The sequence below is a fragment of the Chionomys nivalis genome, chromosome 6 (genome assembly GCF_950005125.1).
Source record: "Chionomys nivalis chromosome 6, mChiNiv1.1, whole genome shotgun sequence".
In the NCBI taxonomy this organism is placed as follows: Eukaryota; Metazoa; Chordata; class Mammalia; order Rodentia; family Cricetidae; genus Chionomys; species Chionomys nivalis.
Window position 1 is genome coordinate 85215462 of NC_080091.1, and position 20858 is coordinate 85236319.

Here is a 20858-nt window from a genome sequence, read left to right on the forward strand (position 1 = left end):
GAGGGAGTACATGGGCCACCCTTTGAGTAGTTTGTAAGTGAAAATGAGCTGTCTATTTTGTTTCATTTGAATATTGCTCAATTCACCTTCAGCTATTTAAAAAGCATAGGTTTAGTTCCTATAAGTTTGATCCACTTACTTTTAGTTTTCATTATCATCAGTTACTGGTAAATGATTTAAGAAAATAAAAATACTTAAGAAATATCTTCTCTTCCCAGGCCTTCTCCTATAACTTTACAATGAGGGTTTCTTTGACTTTCTTCTTTCATATGTGTTTATAAAATCTGTGTGTTGACCTCTTCATGCTCAGAGAATAATATGACATAACTATTTGAAGAAAAGAAAGGCTAAGAGGAAAAATCTTCACCTAGTCTAAATTATTTCCTTCCCCTTAAATTTCTTAAAGGGCAGTTCTCATATAGGTGGGATAGGAAGAAGGCTCTCAGAATTTGGCTAACGATAAATGTGAATGTAAATACAACTCTCCAGCTGTTTCTTCTATGCTCTAGAAATGAGGCAAAGTCCTCAAACAGAAATTATCAACACATTTCCTATTTCTTCATAGTAATCCTGTTGAAAGCTTGTGCTCTAAACCCAATCCCTTCCCATCTCAGCCCATTCCCTTGCTATCTCATCCAATATTGCCCCCATTCTCACAAAGTTTGCTTCATCAGTCATTAAAAACCTTCAAATTGGGTAGATTTTTTTGATTGTTAGTTGGTTTAGAATTTTTTGTTTGTTTACTTGAGAGGTAAACTCATCAATCCTGAAATAGAACTTTTGAAAATTAGCACATCTTCGGTTTTAAATTAGAGATAAATTGTAGAAACAGAATTCACTGTAATGTTTGCTTCATTGCAGCGTCTCTACACATTTAGAATCAAATTCAGATTCAGTCAGATCTAACACAAGCAAGATCTAGAAGTATGGTGAACTGGATAGAGACTTTCTTGAAGTTACTATATTCTTTTTTAAAAAAAAATATCTATTATGTATACACACACCAGAAGAGGACACCAGATCTCATTACAGATGGTTATAAGCCACCATGTGGGTGCTGGGAATTGAACTCAGAACCTCTGGAAGAGCAGCCAGTGCTCTTAACCTCTGAGCCATCTCTCCAGCCCTATATTCTATAGTAATGTTCTTATAGTCAATGAAGTACTGTATTCTATAGCAACGTTCTTGCAGTGATTGAGAGGAAGAAGAAAAGATACAAAAAGCATCATTGGTAACTAAAATGCTTGTAAAAGGAAGACATCACTATATTTACAAGATCTGCAGCTCTTAGTTGCCTCTTTGAGATACTAAAGGAATATTCAACTTCTCATGAAATACACATAGAATTTCTACCAGTGATAAAATCAAGCTTTTTCCTTGTGCATCAAAGGCACAGATTCCACTGAAATTTTTATATTTCCTTCTCAAAGTGTTAAAGATACTTACTAATCAAACATAAATCAAAAGAGATTCATAAATATGTTTGAGAAAATAAATTTTAATACTAAATTAAGATTATTTTGAATCTAAATTAGTAGACTAAAATTTTGTTACTATTTAGGTTCTAATATTGAAATAAAGCAATAGAGAAGTTTGTTGTGATAAGGTATACTGGAGTTGGATGTATGTGCGGTGCTGAGTATTGAGCCCAGAGTCTCTTACTAGTCAGATAAAAGCCCTACCCCTGAACTACCACATCTCTCATTGGATTGATTTTTAAATCTAGTTATGACAATTTAGCTATTCAAAGAATTCATCTTAAATTGCTTTTTATTCTTTCAAAATATTTTATACTTTCCAATTTTAGACAACTTAGGGAAGTAAACAACTTTAGCCAACATGATCTCACTTTTACATTCTTGTACATACTTTATGAAATAAGTATATACTCTCATAATTCATACCAATAAAGCCTAAATTTTAAAAAAAAATTATTCTTCCCCAGAACAAGCAAACTAAGCATAGCAGTACATCACTGTCTCCTTGACATTTTGGACAACTCCTCTGAGCATGAACAAATAGACAGAGAGGGAACATTCCTACGGGAAAGACAAGAACCTACTTGGCATAATGTCATGTAAAAACTATACAAAATATCATCAGCTGGAGACTCACAAGTCCTTGCGTGCCTCAGACCACTGCAGACTACAAGTTGCTGGGTAGAAAGGAGCCAGGAACTCACCGATACATCGCTGACTAGCAAGATCTGAGACCTGGGGTGGCTGGTCGGTGACTGAGCTTATGCCTCGGCTGGGCTCATCCCTGGCTTTGTAGGCTAAAGTGAGGTGAAGAAAGAAGTCACTGATGATCCATAGAGAACCAGTCTGACAAGTCTTGGCTAGTGCGGAGACTTTGTGTGACTAGCGCGACAAAGACACTGTTTATAGAGAGCAACAACAAGAATAATCCATAAGCACTTTCGAGGAGTAAGAGCTTCAAAACTACTATCTTGAGCTACTTTTAAAATAGCAACATAACAGGGTTTTTAGGCTGTTCAGTTATTTAAATGTATAAAAAGGCAAGGTTAGGTGTTACCCTTCTCAGCTTCCTCAAGCTTCCAGGTTTAATTAAGTTAAGAGAACTGCCCAACAAGGACTAACACCGGTGCTTTTTAAACACTAAGCTGATACATTTTCTACTCAGTCAAGCATATAAATGAAATTTTCCCTTTGGAATTAACTATAAGCCAGGTGTTGGAAACACAACAGAGATTAGAAAACATTCACATCTTAAAACTATGTGTCATTGTTGCTCTAGAAAAGTCAGGTCATTTACAAATATCAATCCCCATTTCAGACACTCTATTTCTTTCATTTGATTCGAATCTGGCACACTGCCTAACTCACTATTTTATTTATTTCAGAAAATAAATAAAATATATTTGTCTATGTGTTCTTGTAAACAAAAATGTAAGTATCTCTACGTTTGTTTGAGACATCATCTGCAAATAGCTTTCTCTGATGCCCATAAAGTGGGTTAGCCTCTCCCCTCTGTGCTCTCGTGGTGTTCAAACTCTTGCCTAATGTGAAGGAATTCTTTATTTGTCTCTCACTCTACAAGTTATGAAATTTTAACAGAAAGAAATCTCTCGTAGCACACATAGACTCTTAAAATTATATATGGAAGGGAAAGGACACCGATTGATTGTACTACTTGACCAGTTATCCCAGAGCTCAGGTGAGCGGGGCAAGAAGTCGGGATTCCTGATGAGGAATGAGATTGAAGCCACTCTGGCAGTATTACAAGGAACCTCCATACTGGGCGAGTTGTCCTCGTGTCTTCAGAGGTGTGTGCTTTTTTTTTTTTCCAACTCTCTCCCATTTGGGTCCAAGAAACACTGCCGAAAAGGAGGCAGAATGAGTGTAAAAGCCAGAGGGCAGGGGTACAGGGTGCATGACACCAAGGAAACAGCATTTTAAGTACAGTAAGACCAATACACATGTGAACTCATAGAGACCGAGACAGCGTGCACAGGGCCTGCAGGGGTCTGCACCACATGTGGGTCCTAGAACTTAGGAAAAGTGGAAACTATACAGCCTGGGTCCTGAATTCTACTTTAATAACCACAATAGAAACTGAGTAGTGTTGTGTGCATGTCAACCCAATGCCATGGAGATTGGCAGGAGACAGGAAAATCCTTAGCAGCGAAATAGGAAAATCCAGTCAAATAAGTTGATGAGTTCCAGGTTTAGTGAGAGACCCTGTCTCAAAAAATAAGGTGGAGAGCAATGGAGGAAGAGAACATTTGATGTTGACCTCTGACCTCCACAGACACACATCTCATTCAGATACAAAGCTGTATCAGTATAGAAGATCAAATTTAATGATAATTTAGTAGAAACTTGAAAAAGGAAAGGAAAAGAAAAGAGATGAAAATACGAGACCGGAAGTCTCTACTGGGAGAATTCATAAATTCAGACCTTTTTTATAGTTACTCTTAGAGTTGTAGGATATAAAAGCAACATTAATCCTTTCAAAAGTATCTCTAAGAAAGACAAAAAGTTTTTTAGAGAAAAGTTTCATCTTTTATTCAAATACCTTTTCTTTGTCATTTTTTGGAAATCATTCTGTCTCTGCATCCAAAGCCATGGATAGAAGAAACCTTTACCTTGGGCATGAATCAGTTATGGTTGTCGCAATTTATGGAAGAGTGAAAGCGGAGTCAAGAGAATATCTGTGCAGGAGAGTCTCTTGTAAGACTGTAGTAGATATATTGCATTGCATAACAAGTTAGCAGCTTCACCACAGGTATTTTTATCAGCCAACAAATTACTACATTGTCCTTCTATACACTTAGCAATTTTACAACAATGACCACTGGTGCCACAAGATTCAGAGGTATAGTGCCACTGTGACTAGTCAGGGATGATTTTTATCACTAAAATATCCCCTACCTTGTACCAAGTTCTTTAATGTTGGATAAAACACAGATGCCTATAATAATCTGATTAATTTCTGGAAGCCCTTAAAGTTATCCTGAGGTTGTATCACTCTAATAATAAAGCAATGCTTTTCATTGGGCAGTTTATTGGGGTGTGTGTTACTCATGAACAACATTGTTAAACTAGTGAGTGAATTAGCTGTCTGGATAAGCAAAGGTGTTGCCATTAGTGAATTTATCCTCCCCCTCATATATATATATGTGTGTGTGTGTGTGTACAGATACATGAAGAGTGGGGAAAACTTCACTTATATATATATATTCATATATAAGGTTATTAATACACACACATATGTATATAATTTACTGTAATCCATATAGTTTACTTCATTGAAATGTAGTCCCTTCTAACTAGAAACTGCATCTACTCTTTCTTGGGTCTACCTTCAGAATTTAAACAGCACTGGACATAAATGCACTAAGAAAATACTTGTTTTGAGGATTGATTTGTAGCTCAATGATAGAATGCTTGCCTGACCTATACAATAAAATGACTTCAGTTCTCAGCATCACACACACACACACACACAAAATTATTTGTTACATGTTTCTTTCCATGCAATCTATTCCTGGGGCACTATAAGATAACCTGCATAACTGAATAACAAGGCTCTGCATTCTAGTAAAGTTGGAATAAGTAACCTTTGGACCATTTACCTTGTCACGCCTTCTTTCTATCACTTTCCATGTATTTGTTAGCCTAATCTTTACAATAATCTTACATACTAGGTGTTATTATTTTGTTATATCTTTGCTAATAAAAAATGAAGATAGGAGTTAATCTAGGCATACGAATTAGCTGTGGTTAGAGCCAAACTCTTATTTGTAGCATAGGCTATTAACAATTGTATTGTAATACTGAATGTATCACTTCTAAATCAATTGTCTTCCATTTTTAAAGAACTTTTAATTTTAAAAATACCTACAAGAACATAGAGTTGTGAGGAAAAGTTCAGATTTATTAAATAAAGGAAATTACAGGATTTATTAAGACAAAATACACAGTCAGGTTTAAGCATAAGCATTAAGAAGGAGGTTAATATTTAATAACATTAGTATGCACCCAACACAAGGGGTAATAATGGTCTTCTTTAGTGAAATTCACCTATATAAGACCACAATGTGTTGAATATAGGCGAACCAGAAAGCAAGTATGTGTAAATTACTGTCTTTATTTGATGCATTGACTATTCAAGATTCAATGCTACAAAATCTTATTTGCTTTCTTTCTAAAATTTATTTGTGTAAAGTTTGCATAAAATCTTGCTCTGAAAAAAAGGAATTACACATTTCAGAATAATAATGATTTAGTGCATAGTTTGAAAGTTTTTTTTCTAATATTATGATCCTCCACTCCTAGCCAATGACCAACGAACAGTTGATGGCTTTTGGGAAAAGGATAATGATTTTTCTGTAAAGGTATCTATTGTAGTATGCTGATCTCACTCCAAAATGATGGGCACTCCACAGCTGGAAGTATATGGGAGCATAAATTAGAAGAAGATGATGATGATAATAAAGGAGGGGAGGAGGAAAAATTAAGACTAGGAAGACAAGAAGGAGAAGGAAGAGGGAGGAGAAAGAGGGAGAGGAAGAGGAGATGGGAAAAAGCAAGGAGGAAGAAAACAAGAGGAAGAATAGGAAGCAAAACAAATTTAGGGAGTATAGGGAGGTAGGGATGACACTTAGAAGAATTTACTTGGAGGGAAGGACTGAGAATTAATATGATATGTACATATATGAAATCACAAAAGCAAGGGAGACAGAGCTCCAACTGGGTTACGTCTTATTGAGCTTTTGGCCAAAGGGGCCCCACAAGAATCCCCAAACAACCCAGTCTGTTTGCCAAGGCTATAGGTTGTTCTTCACAAACTGACAGAAAGGCCCTGTTGCTGAAGACAACACCTATACAACTCATGGAACCCTTAGAAGTCAAGCTGTTGACTACCTAGCAACTCCACAACTGCTGACTAGTGCTCTTGGTACCAGAAGATGTTCCACAAGCTATCAAAGGAAAAACATAAACACCAACCCAGCTACAAACCCTTTGATTTACAGTGGGGCCATGCCTGCAAGATATGCTAGTGCATTGGTGGCATAAAATGTGAGGGAATATTATCTTATTTGCTTTAGGGCCTACTCCATGAATGGAACCCATACCTAACACCCCTTGGGTGATGAAAAGATGTCTTATTAAATGTTTTTCCAGCAGTTCTGGGGAAATACATACATAAGTACATAAGCAAGTACTCTTCTACTGATCTACATCCTTATTCTGGCACATGCCAATTTATTAAAGACTAATGTCTTATAAAAGGAAGCATATTTTGTAGCAATTCTAATGCCCAATATGTACTTAAAGTTAGAAGAGGAAAAAACCTAGACTAGGGTCCAGGGTTCTTTTAATGAAATAACTTGGAATGCAGAGCTGAATGCTGTAGGAGAAGGCCACTAGTTTGTTCCTGGTCGTTTAGCCCCGAAATAATAACACAGAAACTGTATTAATTAAATCACTGCTTGGCCCATTAGCTCTAGCTTCTTATTGGCTAACTCTTACATATTAACTTAACCCATTTCTATTAATCTGTGTATCGCCACATGGCTGTGGCTTACAGGCTAAAGTTTTGTCTGGCTCCAGCAGGGCTCCATGGCTTCTCTCTAACTCTGCCTCTTTTCTCCCAGCAGTCACTTTAGTTTTCCCCACCTAGCTCTGTTCCCCTACAGCTCTGCTATAGGCCCAAAGCAGTTTCTTTACTCATTAATGTTAATCACAGCATACAGAGGGAATCCACATCAGAATGCCATAACAAGGGTAACATATGTGAGCACAGGCCTTTCTTCATCTGACATCCCATTGCTCTCCATTAGTCAGCGCTGATTAACTGTGTGTCCTCTGTCACCACCTCAGAGGTGTTTCTCGGTGGTTAGGTGTGTCTATTTCTGAATTTTGCAATGAGTCCCTCCTTATATTTCACCTTTCAAGACAAATGCCATCACCACCTCATTCTCATATTGATAATCAGAACAGTAAAAAGTAAACCAAAGTCTTTTGAATATTGATACCACAGTGGTCTTTCAATGATAAGGTAATCAAAACAATCAATTAAATAAGAAAATAAAATAAAACTTAAACAATTTAATCCATAAAATTTTAATGGCCAATGTGTTTACTATACAGGATTCTGAAGCAAGAGAAAGAATAGGTAATGTTTTAATTTAGCAAGAAGGCATAAAGGGATTTTCCACTTGTTTGCATAAGCAAGGGGCTAAGACTTGAAGAAGAGATTGATTCTGCCTGACAGAACACCATGGATTTATGAAAGGAACATATGTATTTCCAATCCACAAGTCCGAGTCATCAAACTCTGAAGTATAAAAAGTTCCCACTTCAAATGCCACTTTAGTAATCACTCTGCTTATGGGAAATCATATTTTATGACTGAACAAGAGAGAGTTTTCATTCAAAGAGGGAATTGCCACTCCTTCCTTTTCCCTTCTGATAAGAGCACCATATTCCTGAAAAAAAATCTGTAAAGGGAACCCATTTTACATATCAAACACAGTAGGACTTTACACAGTGTGGTACTTGTCAGTCATCTTTGTAATGCCTTTTAGATTTAACGTCTGTCCTTCTTAATACAGCCTCTGCTTTGACTCAGAGATTGTGTCCCTTCTAGTCATAGTAACCCCAAGACTTCTCCAAATCTCAAGACCATAGTTGGCAGCCAGCAATTATTTCTTAAATGAATGAATTATTGGCACTTAGAGGTTCTGGGTCTGTATTAACTAATTTTCTATTGCTGTGATAAAACACTATCGCCAGGCAACTTATAGAAAGAAGAGTTTATTTATGATTATGGTTACAAGAAGTCAAGGATCCAACATGGCAGGGAACTGTGGCACCAGAAACAACTGAGAACTCACATCTTGTACTGCAATCAGGAAGAAGAAAGAGGAATTTGAAATGGTGCCAGGCCTTAAACTCTCAAAGTCCATCCCCAGTGGCATCCTTCATCCAACAAGCCAGACCTCCTAAAACTCCAAAACAGCACCAGCCACTTGAGACCAAGTGATCACATGCCCAAGACTAAGTCAGGACAGGTGTGTGGTATCTCACTCAAATCACTACAGGGTTTAAGATCATCTAGCAGGGTACTGAGCTAGGGCTGAGTAGGCCAAGTGGATTTGGGGTAAGAAAGTGAAAGTCAGTCCTGCAGTGGATCATGCTGTGAGAGGGTATCCAGAGTAAAAAAGCAAGAGTACTGAATTAAACCCAAAGTCCCCAAAGAGAATAGAGGAGGGGGAGCTTCAAAAGCAAGGAAGAAAGTCAAAGTGTTAAGTAGGAAGCCCGTTCTAGGCTGTGCCTCTTAACCTGGGGATCTTGTGCTCACAGGAGTATTCGTTGGGATACCTCACAAGACAAGAAGCTACAAGCCTAACATGGACTGTCTTCTAACCACATCAAATCTGCTCAGTGGTAAGTGTATCCGAAATGTTCTATTTCTATTAATGTTGCAGGAAAACAGAAAAATCCACATATTTCAGACACAAAAATAACCGTGCTTTCGGCAAGCCCTCTCATTTCCTCCTTCACTCAGATTCATACATTAAAGCACCACCATCTCCCCTGGTGTTTGGGTTAGCTGCACTGTACAAAGTCTTAAGACACAGATAAACTAAACAAAGTTAAACCTCCCAAGAAACATACTAACTACAGTTTGGAAAGGGCCTTGTACTGATAGGAAGAACATTAGACTAGCCTCAAGTAAATGTTACTAACTTGGACTATGGTATATTCTGTAAATGAGAAACTATTTCAAGAGACTAGATCTTAGCTTCTTTCTAACTAAACTCAATATTTATTCCTTACTATTAACTACTTAAGACAAGATTTGCCAGAAACTTGGTAATTGTTGAAGTTTGCTGACATGTAATCATGGGTTCATTTAACTATTGCCTTCATTTTCTTTAATTTCATACTAAAAAATTAAAGAAAGAAAACAATGTGTGCTGATATACAAAGGCATAAATTTAAAAACAAATATCATGTAGATACTAAAATATAACATTAGTTTTCTCACTATTCATAGATAAAGATGGATAGACACTAAAATTTCTATAAGAAATGAAATTTGAGAAATCAGATAGTACATTGTAGCATCATTTCCTAGAACATCCATTGATAAGTATAGGATACTAGAGGCTTTTTAGATTGTGTATGACTACATCAATTTACCCTACCTTTTTCTTCATCAGTAGGCAATAGTTTGAGTTCTGAAATTAGCCTTAGCTCAAGGTAAGTCTGACAAATGTAGAATTATATTTCCTTAGCTATTATCAGTTGAACATTGTCCCCTTCCTCATACGAATGGGAAACCAAGTACTGACACACAATTGCACCTGGAATCAAAGTTGTAACTGTTTGGGGAACCAGCATTGAGTTAAAGTTAAAGTGATAGTGGAGGTAACAGAATAAAGAGACAGAAAGAGCCTGGCTTCTTGATGTCATTGTTGCATCATCGCGAAGTTAACCAACCCAAAAGCCACCCTACCCCTGTACTATGTTAATTATATTTGTATAAAAAGAGACAACTCACCTTAATTCATTTTGAATTGGATATTCTTACATGTTACCCAAGTTGTCTGACATCTATGTAGTGTACTCTTTTGGTGCCCTTGGTTTCATATCATGAGCATCTTTTCAGGTCAATAAATTCAATTCTGTAGCCTCCTTTAAATCCCTTTGTAGTATTTAACCATGTACCTGTGTCTCCCTAGCAACTCCAATGTTCATATCAAAATAATGAAAGACTTTTTTTAAAAAAATTTGTGTGTTTGTGTGTGAGAGAGAGACAGAGAAAGAGAAAAAAAATATATGCTCCACAAAGAAAGTTGGATTCCTGAGGCTGTCCTTACAGGTTGTTGTACGCTGTCTGACATGGGTGCTAGGAACCAAACTCTGGACCTCTGGAAGGGCAGCAAGTGCTCTTAGCCACTTAGTCATTTGTTCAGACCTAGAATGAAAGATGTTAATGGTGGATCTATTAAGGGAACAGTTCCAGTACCAGTAGACTTACACATCTACTCACAGCAGGGCTTTTTTTCTCTCAGAAATATATCATTAGGCAGTTTTGTTATTGTGTAAATATTATACCATTAATATACACATAAATAAACCAAGGTCAGTCTCTCAGTGTGGTCTCCTTGTGAAACATGTTTGAGGCTACTACTGACATGAAACGACATGGTTTACAGCAAACATTTATAAAAATATAGCCTAAAATAATAACAAAAACCCAGTATATTAAAATATATAAAGTAATAACAAATGCTGTATAGTGTTCATAATTGCATGTAATATGCTTTTATTCAACTGGAAGTACAATTTGCTAACTTGGACATCACCACAAACATATGAGTAACATGTTTCACAGATGCTACTATACAGCTATGAAGTAATGACAGCTATGCCATGTGACATGAGTTTGTCAACTCCATTCTAGTCTAATGAAACCAATGTTATGTATATTCATCTGTATGGACAGTCATTGCTCAGAAGATTGATGAACATCTGTACTTTCAATTAAAAAATCATTATTAATAAGATGATAACCATTTGTTGGAAATCATTTTATCCAAGAAGGTCTGACACCAATATAGAACTTTATTCTTATGAGTTCACAATCTTACATACTATTGCTTAACTAGAAAAAAGGTTACCATAATTTAATCCTAGAACAAATTTGACATGATGCAGGATATGATGAGAAGTTCCTCCTAGCCGAGTTCCACACAAAGGGAGGTCCCAGTCATGAGAAGTTTGTCATGATTGTTTTCCTGACAAATAGATGTGTCACTCCGAAAGTTAAGAAAGTAACAACTCACAAAGGAACAGGAACTCTGGCTATTAGAAGGAGAGGATGGTTTGAAAACCTTCCATTTACAGGTTATAACTTTGGTATGTCATGGTAGTCAATTATCTTTGACTGACTTTCAAAGAGGATGTTGCATTACCAGATTAAAGTTAACACTATCTACAGAAAATAAACAATAAATTCTTTTGATCATAGTAGTTCTGTTATTAAGGATTCTCACCATGATAGAGAAAATGTAAAAGAAATAATTCAGCTGTGTTAAGTTACCTAAGGAAGAATCATATAAAATACCTTATCATACTGAAAAAAAAAACATGGTTAAAGCATAAATATTGGAAATGAGTATTCAAAACTGAATTCTACTTGTATCATGTCCTTCATTTTTCAGATTTTTTTTGTGTGTGAAAGTGTAGATGTGTTTGCAAATATATATGTGCACCATGTGCATGCTTGGTGCCGTGGAGGGATGGAAGAAGGTATCAGATCCCCAGGAACCAGATTTATGAGTGACTTTGAGCTACCATGTAGATTGAGTCTTCTACAATCCAAGTGCACTTAATTGCTAACTCATCCCCCTGGCACCCATTATTACCTTTTTAAGGTCAATATTTTGTCAGGATACTAAAACATGTAACATTTTAAATTTCATGAAAAAGCAAGTCAGTTTTGTGTTCTGATATGCCTTTTCATTATGGTGAGATAGTCCTCCTGAATTGAGAAGGGTCCTAATCCAGATTATTTTATGAAAACAAAACATTCACATAGAATACAGCCATCACTAACACTCAGCACCATCTTCTCTTCAATTAATGAACACACATCCAAAGACACATTCAGAAATATCTTCACCAAAATCATCCATCAACTAGAAAAACACACAAGTCTTCTCCAATGAGAAATACGTAAAATCACATGCATCAGATTTTCACAATGTCAGGAGCTTAGTGGCCTTCGGTTTACATCTTGTGTAGAATTCATAAACACCTCAGTTACATATTAATGGGAAGCTCCACTATACCATAGTTTGGTTACATGACCAATTTCCATGTCTTTTTATCAAGGTACCAACAAGAAATACAAAGAACAACAAAAGAGAAATTTTTCAAGGAGGAATTATCCACAAAATTATTATTTACAAATGTGTGGATATAAAAACTAAAACATGCAAGTCTGGAAGCCAAGGTTCATAGAACCTTGTGTTTAATAGCAGCTGAGGTATTACTCCTAGGCTAGAAATGATGAAAAAGAACGTCTTTCAGCTTAAGATGAGGGATGACTCTCAGTTGAAGAACACAAGGAGAAATTTTACTAGGAGTAAGCCTTAAGATAAACACCTTGCTGTTGTTGTCCTGCCCTCTTTCTGGTATCCTATTAGGTCTTCCCCTTGTCTCACTGGAAATGAGAAAACATATGAATTCATTGATGATGATCATGCTTGTCACACTCTAGGCAGAGAAGAGTCTAGAGAATGCTTTGGAGGTGTAAATAATGAGATAACAAAGTCAGAATAATTATAATAAAATATTGCAGTAAGGTATCTCACTAAGAAGGGCAGTTTCTTTACCAGAAACAGGCACCGTGTATAAAATGCTGCTGGTTTACTATCTTAATAGTAGTTAATATACATCTTGATGAGTTAATATGCACCTTGAACTCTGCTTCCTGGAAATATTTCTTCTGTCTTTCAATGTTCAAGGCTACTTCTGGAGAGGTGTTGGGTGATTTTCTCTAGATAGTTGCATTGTCTTTGCAAATTCAACTTGAATTCAGCAATCTCAGTTTCCATACCAGGGTTTCCTACCTCTCCCAAAATCACTTCATTAAAAAAAAATTGTGCATTATGGAATACTAAATATGTGTTACATTCTTTTATGCTGTGGAATATTTGTTTAATGAAGTAAGAATGTGTTGTACTCTTTTATGTTCCATTTCTTTAACTATGTGAAGCTGTGTTACTTTGCCTACCTAAACCACCCAATTGGTCTAATAAAGGGTTGAACAGGAGAGGGACAGGCAGGGTTGCCAAGCAGAAAGAATAAATAGAGAAGAGAGAGAAGAGAAAAAGGGAACAAGAAGAGGAAAAGGGGAGGAGAATGCCATGATCCAAGCACCCAGTTACACAACAATGTAAGGGAGTATGAAGGAAAGGAAAGTATAAGAATAGAGAAAGGTAAAAGCCCAGAGGCAAAAGATAGATGGGATAATTTAAGAAAAGCTAGCTAGAAATAAGTCAAGCTAAGGCCAGGCATTCACAAGTAAGAATAAGCCTGCATGTATTTATTTGGGAGCTGGGTGGTAGGCTCCCTAAAAGGAAAGAGTTTATTTCAAATAATTTAATGGTTAACTATTAGACCACAGTACTGAATACAAAGCACACACTTTATGAAAGAAAGATGCAGGGCAGTCTTCATCATTAAATGGTGGACATCTGATAAGATCCTCTCCTACAATAAGGTTACAAAACTTAAGAAAGGTTGGTTTAGCCAGACAGTGGTGACACATGCCTTTACTTTAATCCCAACACTCTGGGAGGCAGAGGCAGGTGGATCTCTGTGAGTTCAAAGCCAACCTGGTCTACAGAGTGAGTTCCATGATAATCAGAACTACACAGAGAAACACTGTCTCAAAAAAGAAGAGAAAGAAAGAAAGAAAGAAAGAAAGAAAGAAAGAAAGAAAGAAAGAAAGAAAGAAAGAAAGAAAGAAAGAGGGAAGAAGGAAGGAAGGAAGGAAGGAAGGAAGGAAGGAAGGAAGGAAGGAAGGAAGGAAGGAAGGAAGGAAGGAAAGAAGAAAGGAAGGAAGGAAGGAAGGAAGGAAGGAAGGAAGGAAGGAAGGAAAAAACAGGGAGGGGGAAGGAAGGGTGGTTTAAAATAAAAATAAACACAGTGATGGAGAGAAAATGTCAGTACTATCAATTTATCTAATTAGAACAACGGTTGTTCTTTACACCACAGGAGTTGATGAGAAAGAAGTTAGAATCCATAAATTCTCATGGCAAGGCTCTCACTTGGGAGGTATACATCAAGAACAAAAATGCTCTCGGATGAAGGGGATGATCCAGAAGCAAAAAGGGACCCAAAAGCCGGGGCAGGGTGGTTGATAGAGCACCACGAACATAGGTGCCAGGTGTCTAGAGCTCTTGTTCCACTCTCTTCTGCGGGACCAGCACGGCTCTCTGTCTCCACACAGCGGGGTAGAGAAATAGGCCATCGTCTTCAGTTACAAGTTTCCTCATCAGACCTAACTTTCTAAGTAGGCAAGAGAGACTGCTGGGGAAGAAATATTTCAAAAGAATCTTCTAGAATAACATAAAGACATAAAACCTCACAAACAGGCAGTGAATTTTACACAATTAAAGACAAGCAGAACATGATGAAATCTCTGAGAAGCCAGTAGAAAAGGGAAACTCTTGACAGGACTAGTCAGAATGATTAGGTTTGTTAGAGAAAAATGAGAAAAAGATTGACACATGACTTTTTTACACACTGCTTACAATGAAACGTGAGCATAATGTTGAACCACACAAACACACACATACACACAAATACTTTTAATCCTAATTCTATAAATAGCAGAACTATGGGACTGAAACTTTAATTTTGGGATATCACTGACAGAGAACTTGACTGTCTTGATTTCTAGTTCAGCCTGAGTCAAGTTTAACGTTAAATACTTAATTGCATTTAGCTTTGCTTCAGAAGCATGTGACTACTCCTATGCCTGGGCCTCCTGCCAATCACCCCCCTGGGCCTCCTGCCAATTGGCCCCTGGGACTAAACGTAATCATTATTTTCTCTCCACTGAAGAGATAGAGTCTTCGGAAGCTGGGCTCCACTCGCTCCTTTGGTTAACACCCTTACTGTTGCAGCACTCTCCTGCACATTTCTTCTTCCCCCACATGAAAGATCTCCGATATTTTAAATTCAAATCTCTTTATATCCAGCCTGATTTCCATCACAAAGCCCATGCTTTTGCCAGCCTCACTTTTTTTTTCCAAGCCCGAGTCAGGGCCTCTCCCAATCTGGTTCATTCAACACCACTTAAATCTGGGTGAAGGCTGATTTAAAGCTTTAGTAGCATATCTGACACAGTGTTCTTGTAGAGCTTAAGGCTGCAGTATTCTGTAAGAAATCAGAGTAAAGTCATCTAGACTTGGAATTAAATGCTAACACTGCAATTTGTTCCTTATGTGGCTCAGGGCAAGTTTCATTAAACATGCCTAGGCTTATTTCTACTTTTAAAAACAGGATTGTATTTTTTTTCTCCAGGATTATTGTTCAAAACAGATGACATATTATACTTAAAGAACAAAATAACAGTAGATTATCAATAAATATACATATTTTTCTCCTTCATGCAAGAACTGCTAGTAGACACAATGAATTCACTTAATCATAAGAAATACAAGTATATAACATATGAATAGGTCTCTCAATGCATTCACTATAGCACACAATTACAAAACATATTTTGTGCAAATAAAGTATAAAACCAGAAAGCTTGTATGTCAATATGAAATGATAAATATTGTCGATTTAGTATAATGGACTGTAATTTTCAGATTATCCAATACATTTTTTTCTTGGTAGACAAATCTACCAGGAAAACCAAAATATCAGCATATGTTTTAGTAAGCATAAAATCATAGGCACTAATTATGCCACTTTAATATACCTGATACATCTCTTCCTCCACAGTGGGTATCTACATGCTAAGTTACCTGGCAACTGTAGAGGCCTAACGGTGCCTTAATTTACCCAGTGCATGTTTCTTCCTGGTGATGTCAGATACTCTGATTGCTTCTGCCTTATGCCTGGCCAGTCATCTTTCTTGCTGATTTGTACATTTCTCAAATTTATTTTGCTTCTGAGTTAAATTATTGTCTCATTTTGTTGAACTGAGAATTACTTTAAAACAGCTTTACAGATGGCTTACTTGACAGATTAGCCCTCTGTGATTATTTCCTTTTGTAGTCAAATGCTCTGTCTGGTAAAGCAAACTGTAAGTTTTTCGTGAAAGAAGGTACCATGTTATTTTTCTGCACACTAGTATGGAGATTGGATGGCCCCTTTCCACTAACACACAAAAAGCATTATTCCTCACAAAGGCCCCAGCAGACAAGAGTAGACACCAACTACAGAGCCTGACATTGGGTTACAATGTTTTTACTTATGGGGCTGGAGAGTGGACTCTGCAGTTAGGGGCACTTGCTATTTATTTATTTATTTTTTACAGAAGACTCGGGTTCCATTTCTAGTACCCACAGATGTCTAATAAATATCCTGAATTCCTATTCCAGGAGAACTGGCACCCTCTTCTGGCCTCTCTGGACACCAGGCATGCTTGTGCAGGCAAAACACTCATACATGTAAAATAAAAATAATAATTAAAAAATAAAAATTAAAAATAAGGTGCTCTAATTAGTAAATAAGATGTTCTGAAAAACATGGTTTATCAGTACAATGAACCTTCATTGAACAACGGACACTTCTCTTAAATGTGGATTCAGCCTGCTCACTGCCTGGAAATTCTTAGTAGTTTTTTTTTTTTTTTTGCTTTTCGAGACAGGGTTTTGTCTGTAGCTTTGGAGCCAGTCCTAGAACTAGCTCTTGTAGACCAGGCTGGTCTCGAACTCACAGAACTCCGCCTGCCTCTGCCTCCCGAGTGCTGGGATTAAAGGCGTGCGCCACCACTGCCCGACTCTTAGTAGTTTTTATCAGTTGGGGGGTTAGCATTTACTAATTATACATAAAATGCTTCCGTCTGATGTTTCCATACACATATATGATCTATTTTGGTCATATTCATTTCTTTTACTTTCTGTTGTCCTTCTGTCACTCTCACTGGTCCCTTCTTCTTTAAAAATAGCCCTCCTTGTGCCTTTCTGTCTTTGTATTTTTATTTCTTTTTTGATGACCCAATGAGGTTCCTTCCGGTTGGTGGCAGGAACATGGGTGGTGGTTTGTTTACAGGAGCATGGGCACCTTACCAGTGGCTAAACCACATAAGAAAATGTTTCTTTCTCCCCATCAATGGCGAGTCTAGAAGAAATCCTCACAGAGGGGGAAGACCTCCTGAGTTTCTCCTCGCTCCATGAGAGCCTGTGAATGGGCTCATCCTTACCTAGACCTTGTGCAGGAAGTCACAGCTGAAAAGGACTCAAGAGTGCAAAAGTCAGGTCGCATCTGGAAGCCACCATTCTACATCACTGCCTTCTTCCCCTTGCCAATTTCATTCTTGTGGATCCAGTTACTTCCAGGAGAGGGTAAGAGTTACAGACATACACACAGTGCAGCTTTCCTTTGTCACATCCTGAGGGCAAGACTGAAAATGCCAATGCAAAAATACAACACGCACCTCAAAGACGGTAAGAGATAGTTATTCTGCCAAATATGAGTGAGCATGACTGAGGAACGGAGAGTTAGGTCACCCCAAATTCTACATTCCAACATAAAAGTAGTTTCATAAGATTTTCATAGTTATAGATCAAAGAAAGTCATAAATACAGACACTTTTCTAGTACATTGGTGAAAATATCAGAAAGGCGGGTTATAGCAGAATGGGGACATCTATGTTATTGGGCTCAGATCCTGTCTGATAACACACTTAGCTTTTGGGTTGGTGGAAGGCAGTGGTCTACTCAGGTAAATACATTCCAATGGGAAACTGGTGCTCTGTATGTACATTCCAAGTGATTCACTTAGAGGTCACTAGGCTGTTAGGTCAGGTACAGAGTAGGGCAACAAATGGCCATGACGTCAACTAAAGATGAACCAAGGTAATTTGACTTTGCATTTGCAACGTTCTACATTTGCCCCAATCACTTTAAACAGTTCAACAGCATTGCTCGAGTTCCCATTTGAAGGTGCAGCTTCTCCCTGGGAACGTTTGCTCACAAAAGCAAACGGTATTTGAATTGAAATAGCAACATGGGGACCATAATATAACTTTCTCATCTACAGAAAATGTTAAAAACTAATCCAGGTGAGCCAATGACATTTTTGGAGTATTTTGTGAGCCAAATACCAACAATAGAGAAAATATTGGTGTTCCTCTGGTAAAAATATAATTTTCATTCAAGTGCTCTCTGGGTATGACTGTGTATGTGTGTTGTATTGGCATAAGCTATACTGAAGTCTCCTGGGTGCCAATCAAGGAATAAGAAATTCAGTTGAGTAATGAGTTCTAGGAGTAGTAAGTAGTGCCTCTGGTAGCAGTTATTAGCCAGTGGTCATAAGTTGGTGCCTTACAGTTCCATGGAAGTTCATAGAAATATTTAGTTTCTTTAATTCCAGTACTCAGGGAGGCAGAAGCAGGTAGATCTCTGTAAGTTCGAGGCCAGCCTGGTGTACAGAGTGAGTTTCATGACAATCAGAGATACACAGAGAAACCCTATCTCAAAAAAATAATAACAACAAAATTTAGTTTATCTATTACAATACAAACAAAACAGAAAACAGGAATCAGTTGCCAGTGTTGAAAAATAAAATTTCTCTTAAGAATTCTCCTGCAAAATCATAAATGGGAAAACTAAGTCCTTGTTCCCACACATCAATAATCGGCTGGTCTTTAATAGCAGTGTCTCAATTTTAATGGAGAATGTACTAAAAGTTCTCCTGCATGGTGGGGTCACGTCCTGACTTTAAAGGCTACCTTTCTTAAGTCATTTCCATTTGAGTTAGCAACTCCTAGGAATCCGAGGCCTTGCCCACATCCTAGTTGGAACCAATTGTGTTATGGAGAATTATAAAGGAAACATCCTCATGTAGCTGCTGAAGGAGATGCTCCAGCTGAAGTAAAAGGCGGAGTATAAATCTGGCAATCTATAACAGCAATAAAGGTGGTAACCCATTGGTCAAAAGGGTGAGGAGACTGCCAGGAAAATCCTGGCTACAACAAAACTCCTAAACACCTCTCAGGCAGTCCCATGAAAAACCTTCCAAATAATTTAGTAACAAACAGGTGCTAGTAATTAGTAAGTAAATGGGCTTTTTATAGTGAAGCATACTTTTACTTTGTAGTAAAAGGGTGGTGAGGCTGAAGAGACACATGCCCGCAAGTTCTGAAAGAACAGCCCTTGACCATCTCTTCATAGTTTTCTGGATCCTCTCTCACACTTGTTTTCACTAGGCATTACCTTGTGTGTTGAAGCAGCAGTCACTAAGGCAAACAGTTAAGGCACTGATGTAGTTTTACAATCTATAAAGTGTACATTACGGTATAAAGCACACATACACTTTATATGCTGAGGTGTGCATTACACTTTGTTATATACAGAACTTTTAACCTCTTTTCCATTTTATATATTTTTATTTTAAATATATGGGGTGTTTGGTCTGCTTGTATACGTCTGAGCACCATTTGTGTTCCTGGTGCCCATGGAGGTCAGAAGAAGGCATCAGATCTTCCATAGATCTGGTGGCTGTGAGCCACCATGTGGGTGCTGGGAATCAAACCTAAGTCCTCTGAAAGAGCAACTGTGCTCTTAACCCTTGAGCCATCTCTCTAGTCCTCCACTTAGTCTCAATCTTACTCTTTCATTTGCTGTCCCAGGTACAATCCATATGGGTACTAGGGATATATGTATAATGGAATTGTATAGAACACAAACCTGTGAATTGTAGAATAGGTGACAATAAATTTATGCTCTTGTTTTTACATTAAAAGGACTTGCTATGCTATATAGTTTAAGACTGGGAGTTAATTTTAACATAAATTGAAACATCTTACTAGATAGATGTGGAGGGGCTGGGTATCTTTTATATGGGGGGAACTAAATAAGCTAAGGAGGTGGTAGTCATCATCAAACCCCTGAATTATGGCACTCAGGGTTTTCTAGAGCAGTGGATCCCAACCTTCTTGGGTGTCAAGACCCTATCTCAGGGTCATATATCAGATAGCTCAGATATCAGATATTTACACTACAATTCATAACAGTAGCAAAATTACAATTATGAAGTAGCAATGAAATCATTTTATGCTTGGGGTCATTACAACATGAGGAACTAAAGGGTCACAGCATTAGAATGTGAGAACCCACCACTGGCCTAGCAAATCCTTATGAGCCCAGGTGTGTAATATCAGAGAGATTAGAAGGCTGTCAGATGGAAAACACAGGAAGGGTGAAAGTCTTCCATATGTTTGGTTATTTCCCAAAAGAATCCATTGTATATGGTTCTGAAACATAATTGCAAGCAATGTCAATAGATCACTAATTTTGCATGTTCTTCATAGTATTTTATGAACACAAATAAATCAATAAAGCAAATTTTAAAGGAAAATACTGAGATACCCAACTGGGAGTGGGGCTTGGGACTTTTCAACTTCATAAAGCATTGCCAGGTTGTTCCCCAGTTTCTGAAGATGGGTGACTACAAGGCAGAGACCTTGTAGAAAGTGTTGAGAAAGTATTGGCTTCTACAGAGAGAAAGACAGTGCAAGAAGCAAAGTACTTTAATGGACACTGAGTGGATACTACGGCATTTATCAGACTCTGGTTCTGTCAGTGCCGGGAACTTCAAATCGCAGCCCTGCAGTCTCAGTCT

General features: G+C 37.5%; 1 protein-coding gene across 1 annotated transcript in view; it reads right to left on the reverse strand.

Moving 5' to 3' along the window:
* Positions 1 to 20858, reverse strand: part of LOC130876365 (transmembrane protease serine 11E) — an 82675-nt gene that overhangs the window by 37343 nt on the left and 24474 nt on the right. The window contains exon 2 of the mRNA XM_057772881.1: positions 2116 to 2360. Coding sequence (XP_057628864.1) covers positions 2116 to 2360 — 245 coding nt within the window. The remainder of the gene's footprint in view (positions 1 to 2115; positions 2361 to 20858) is intronic.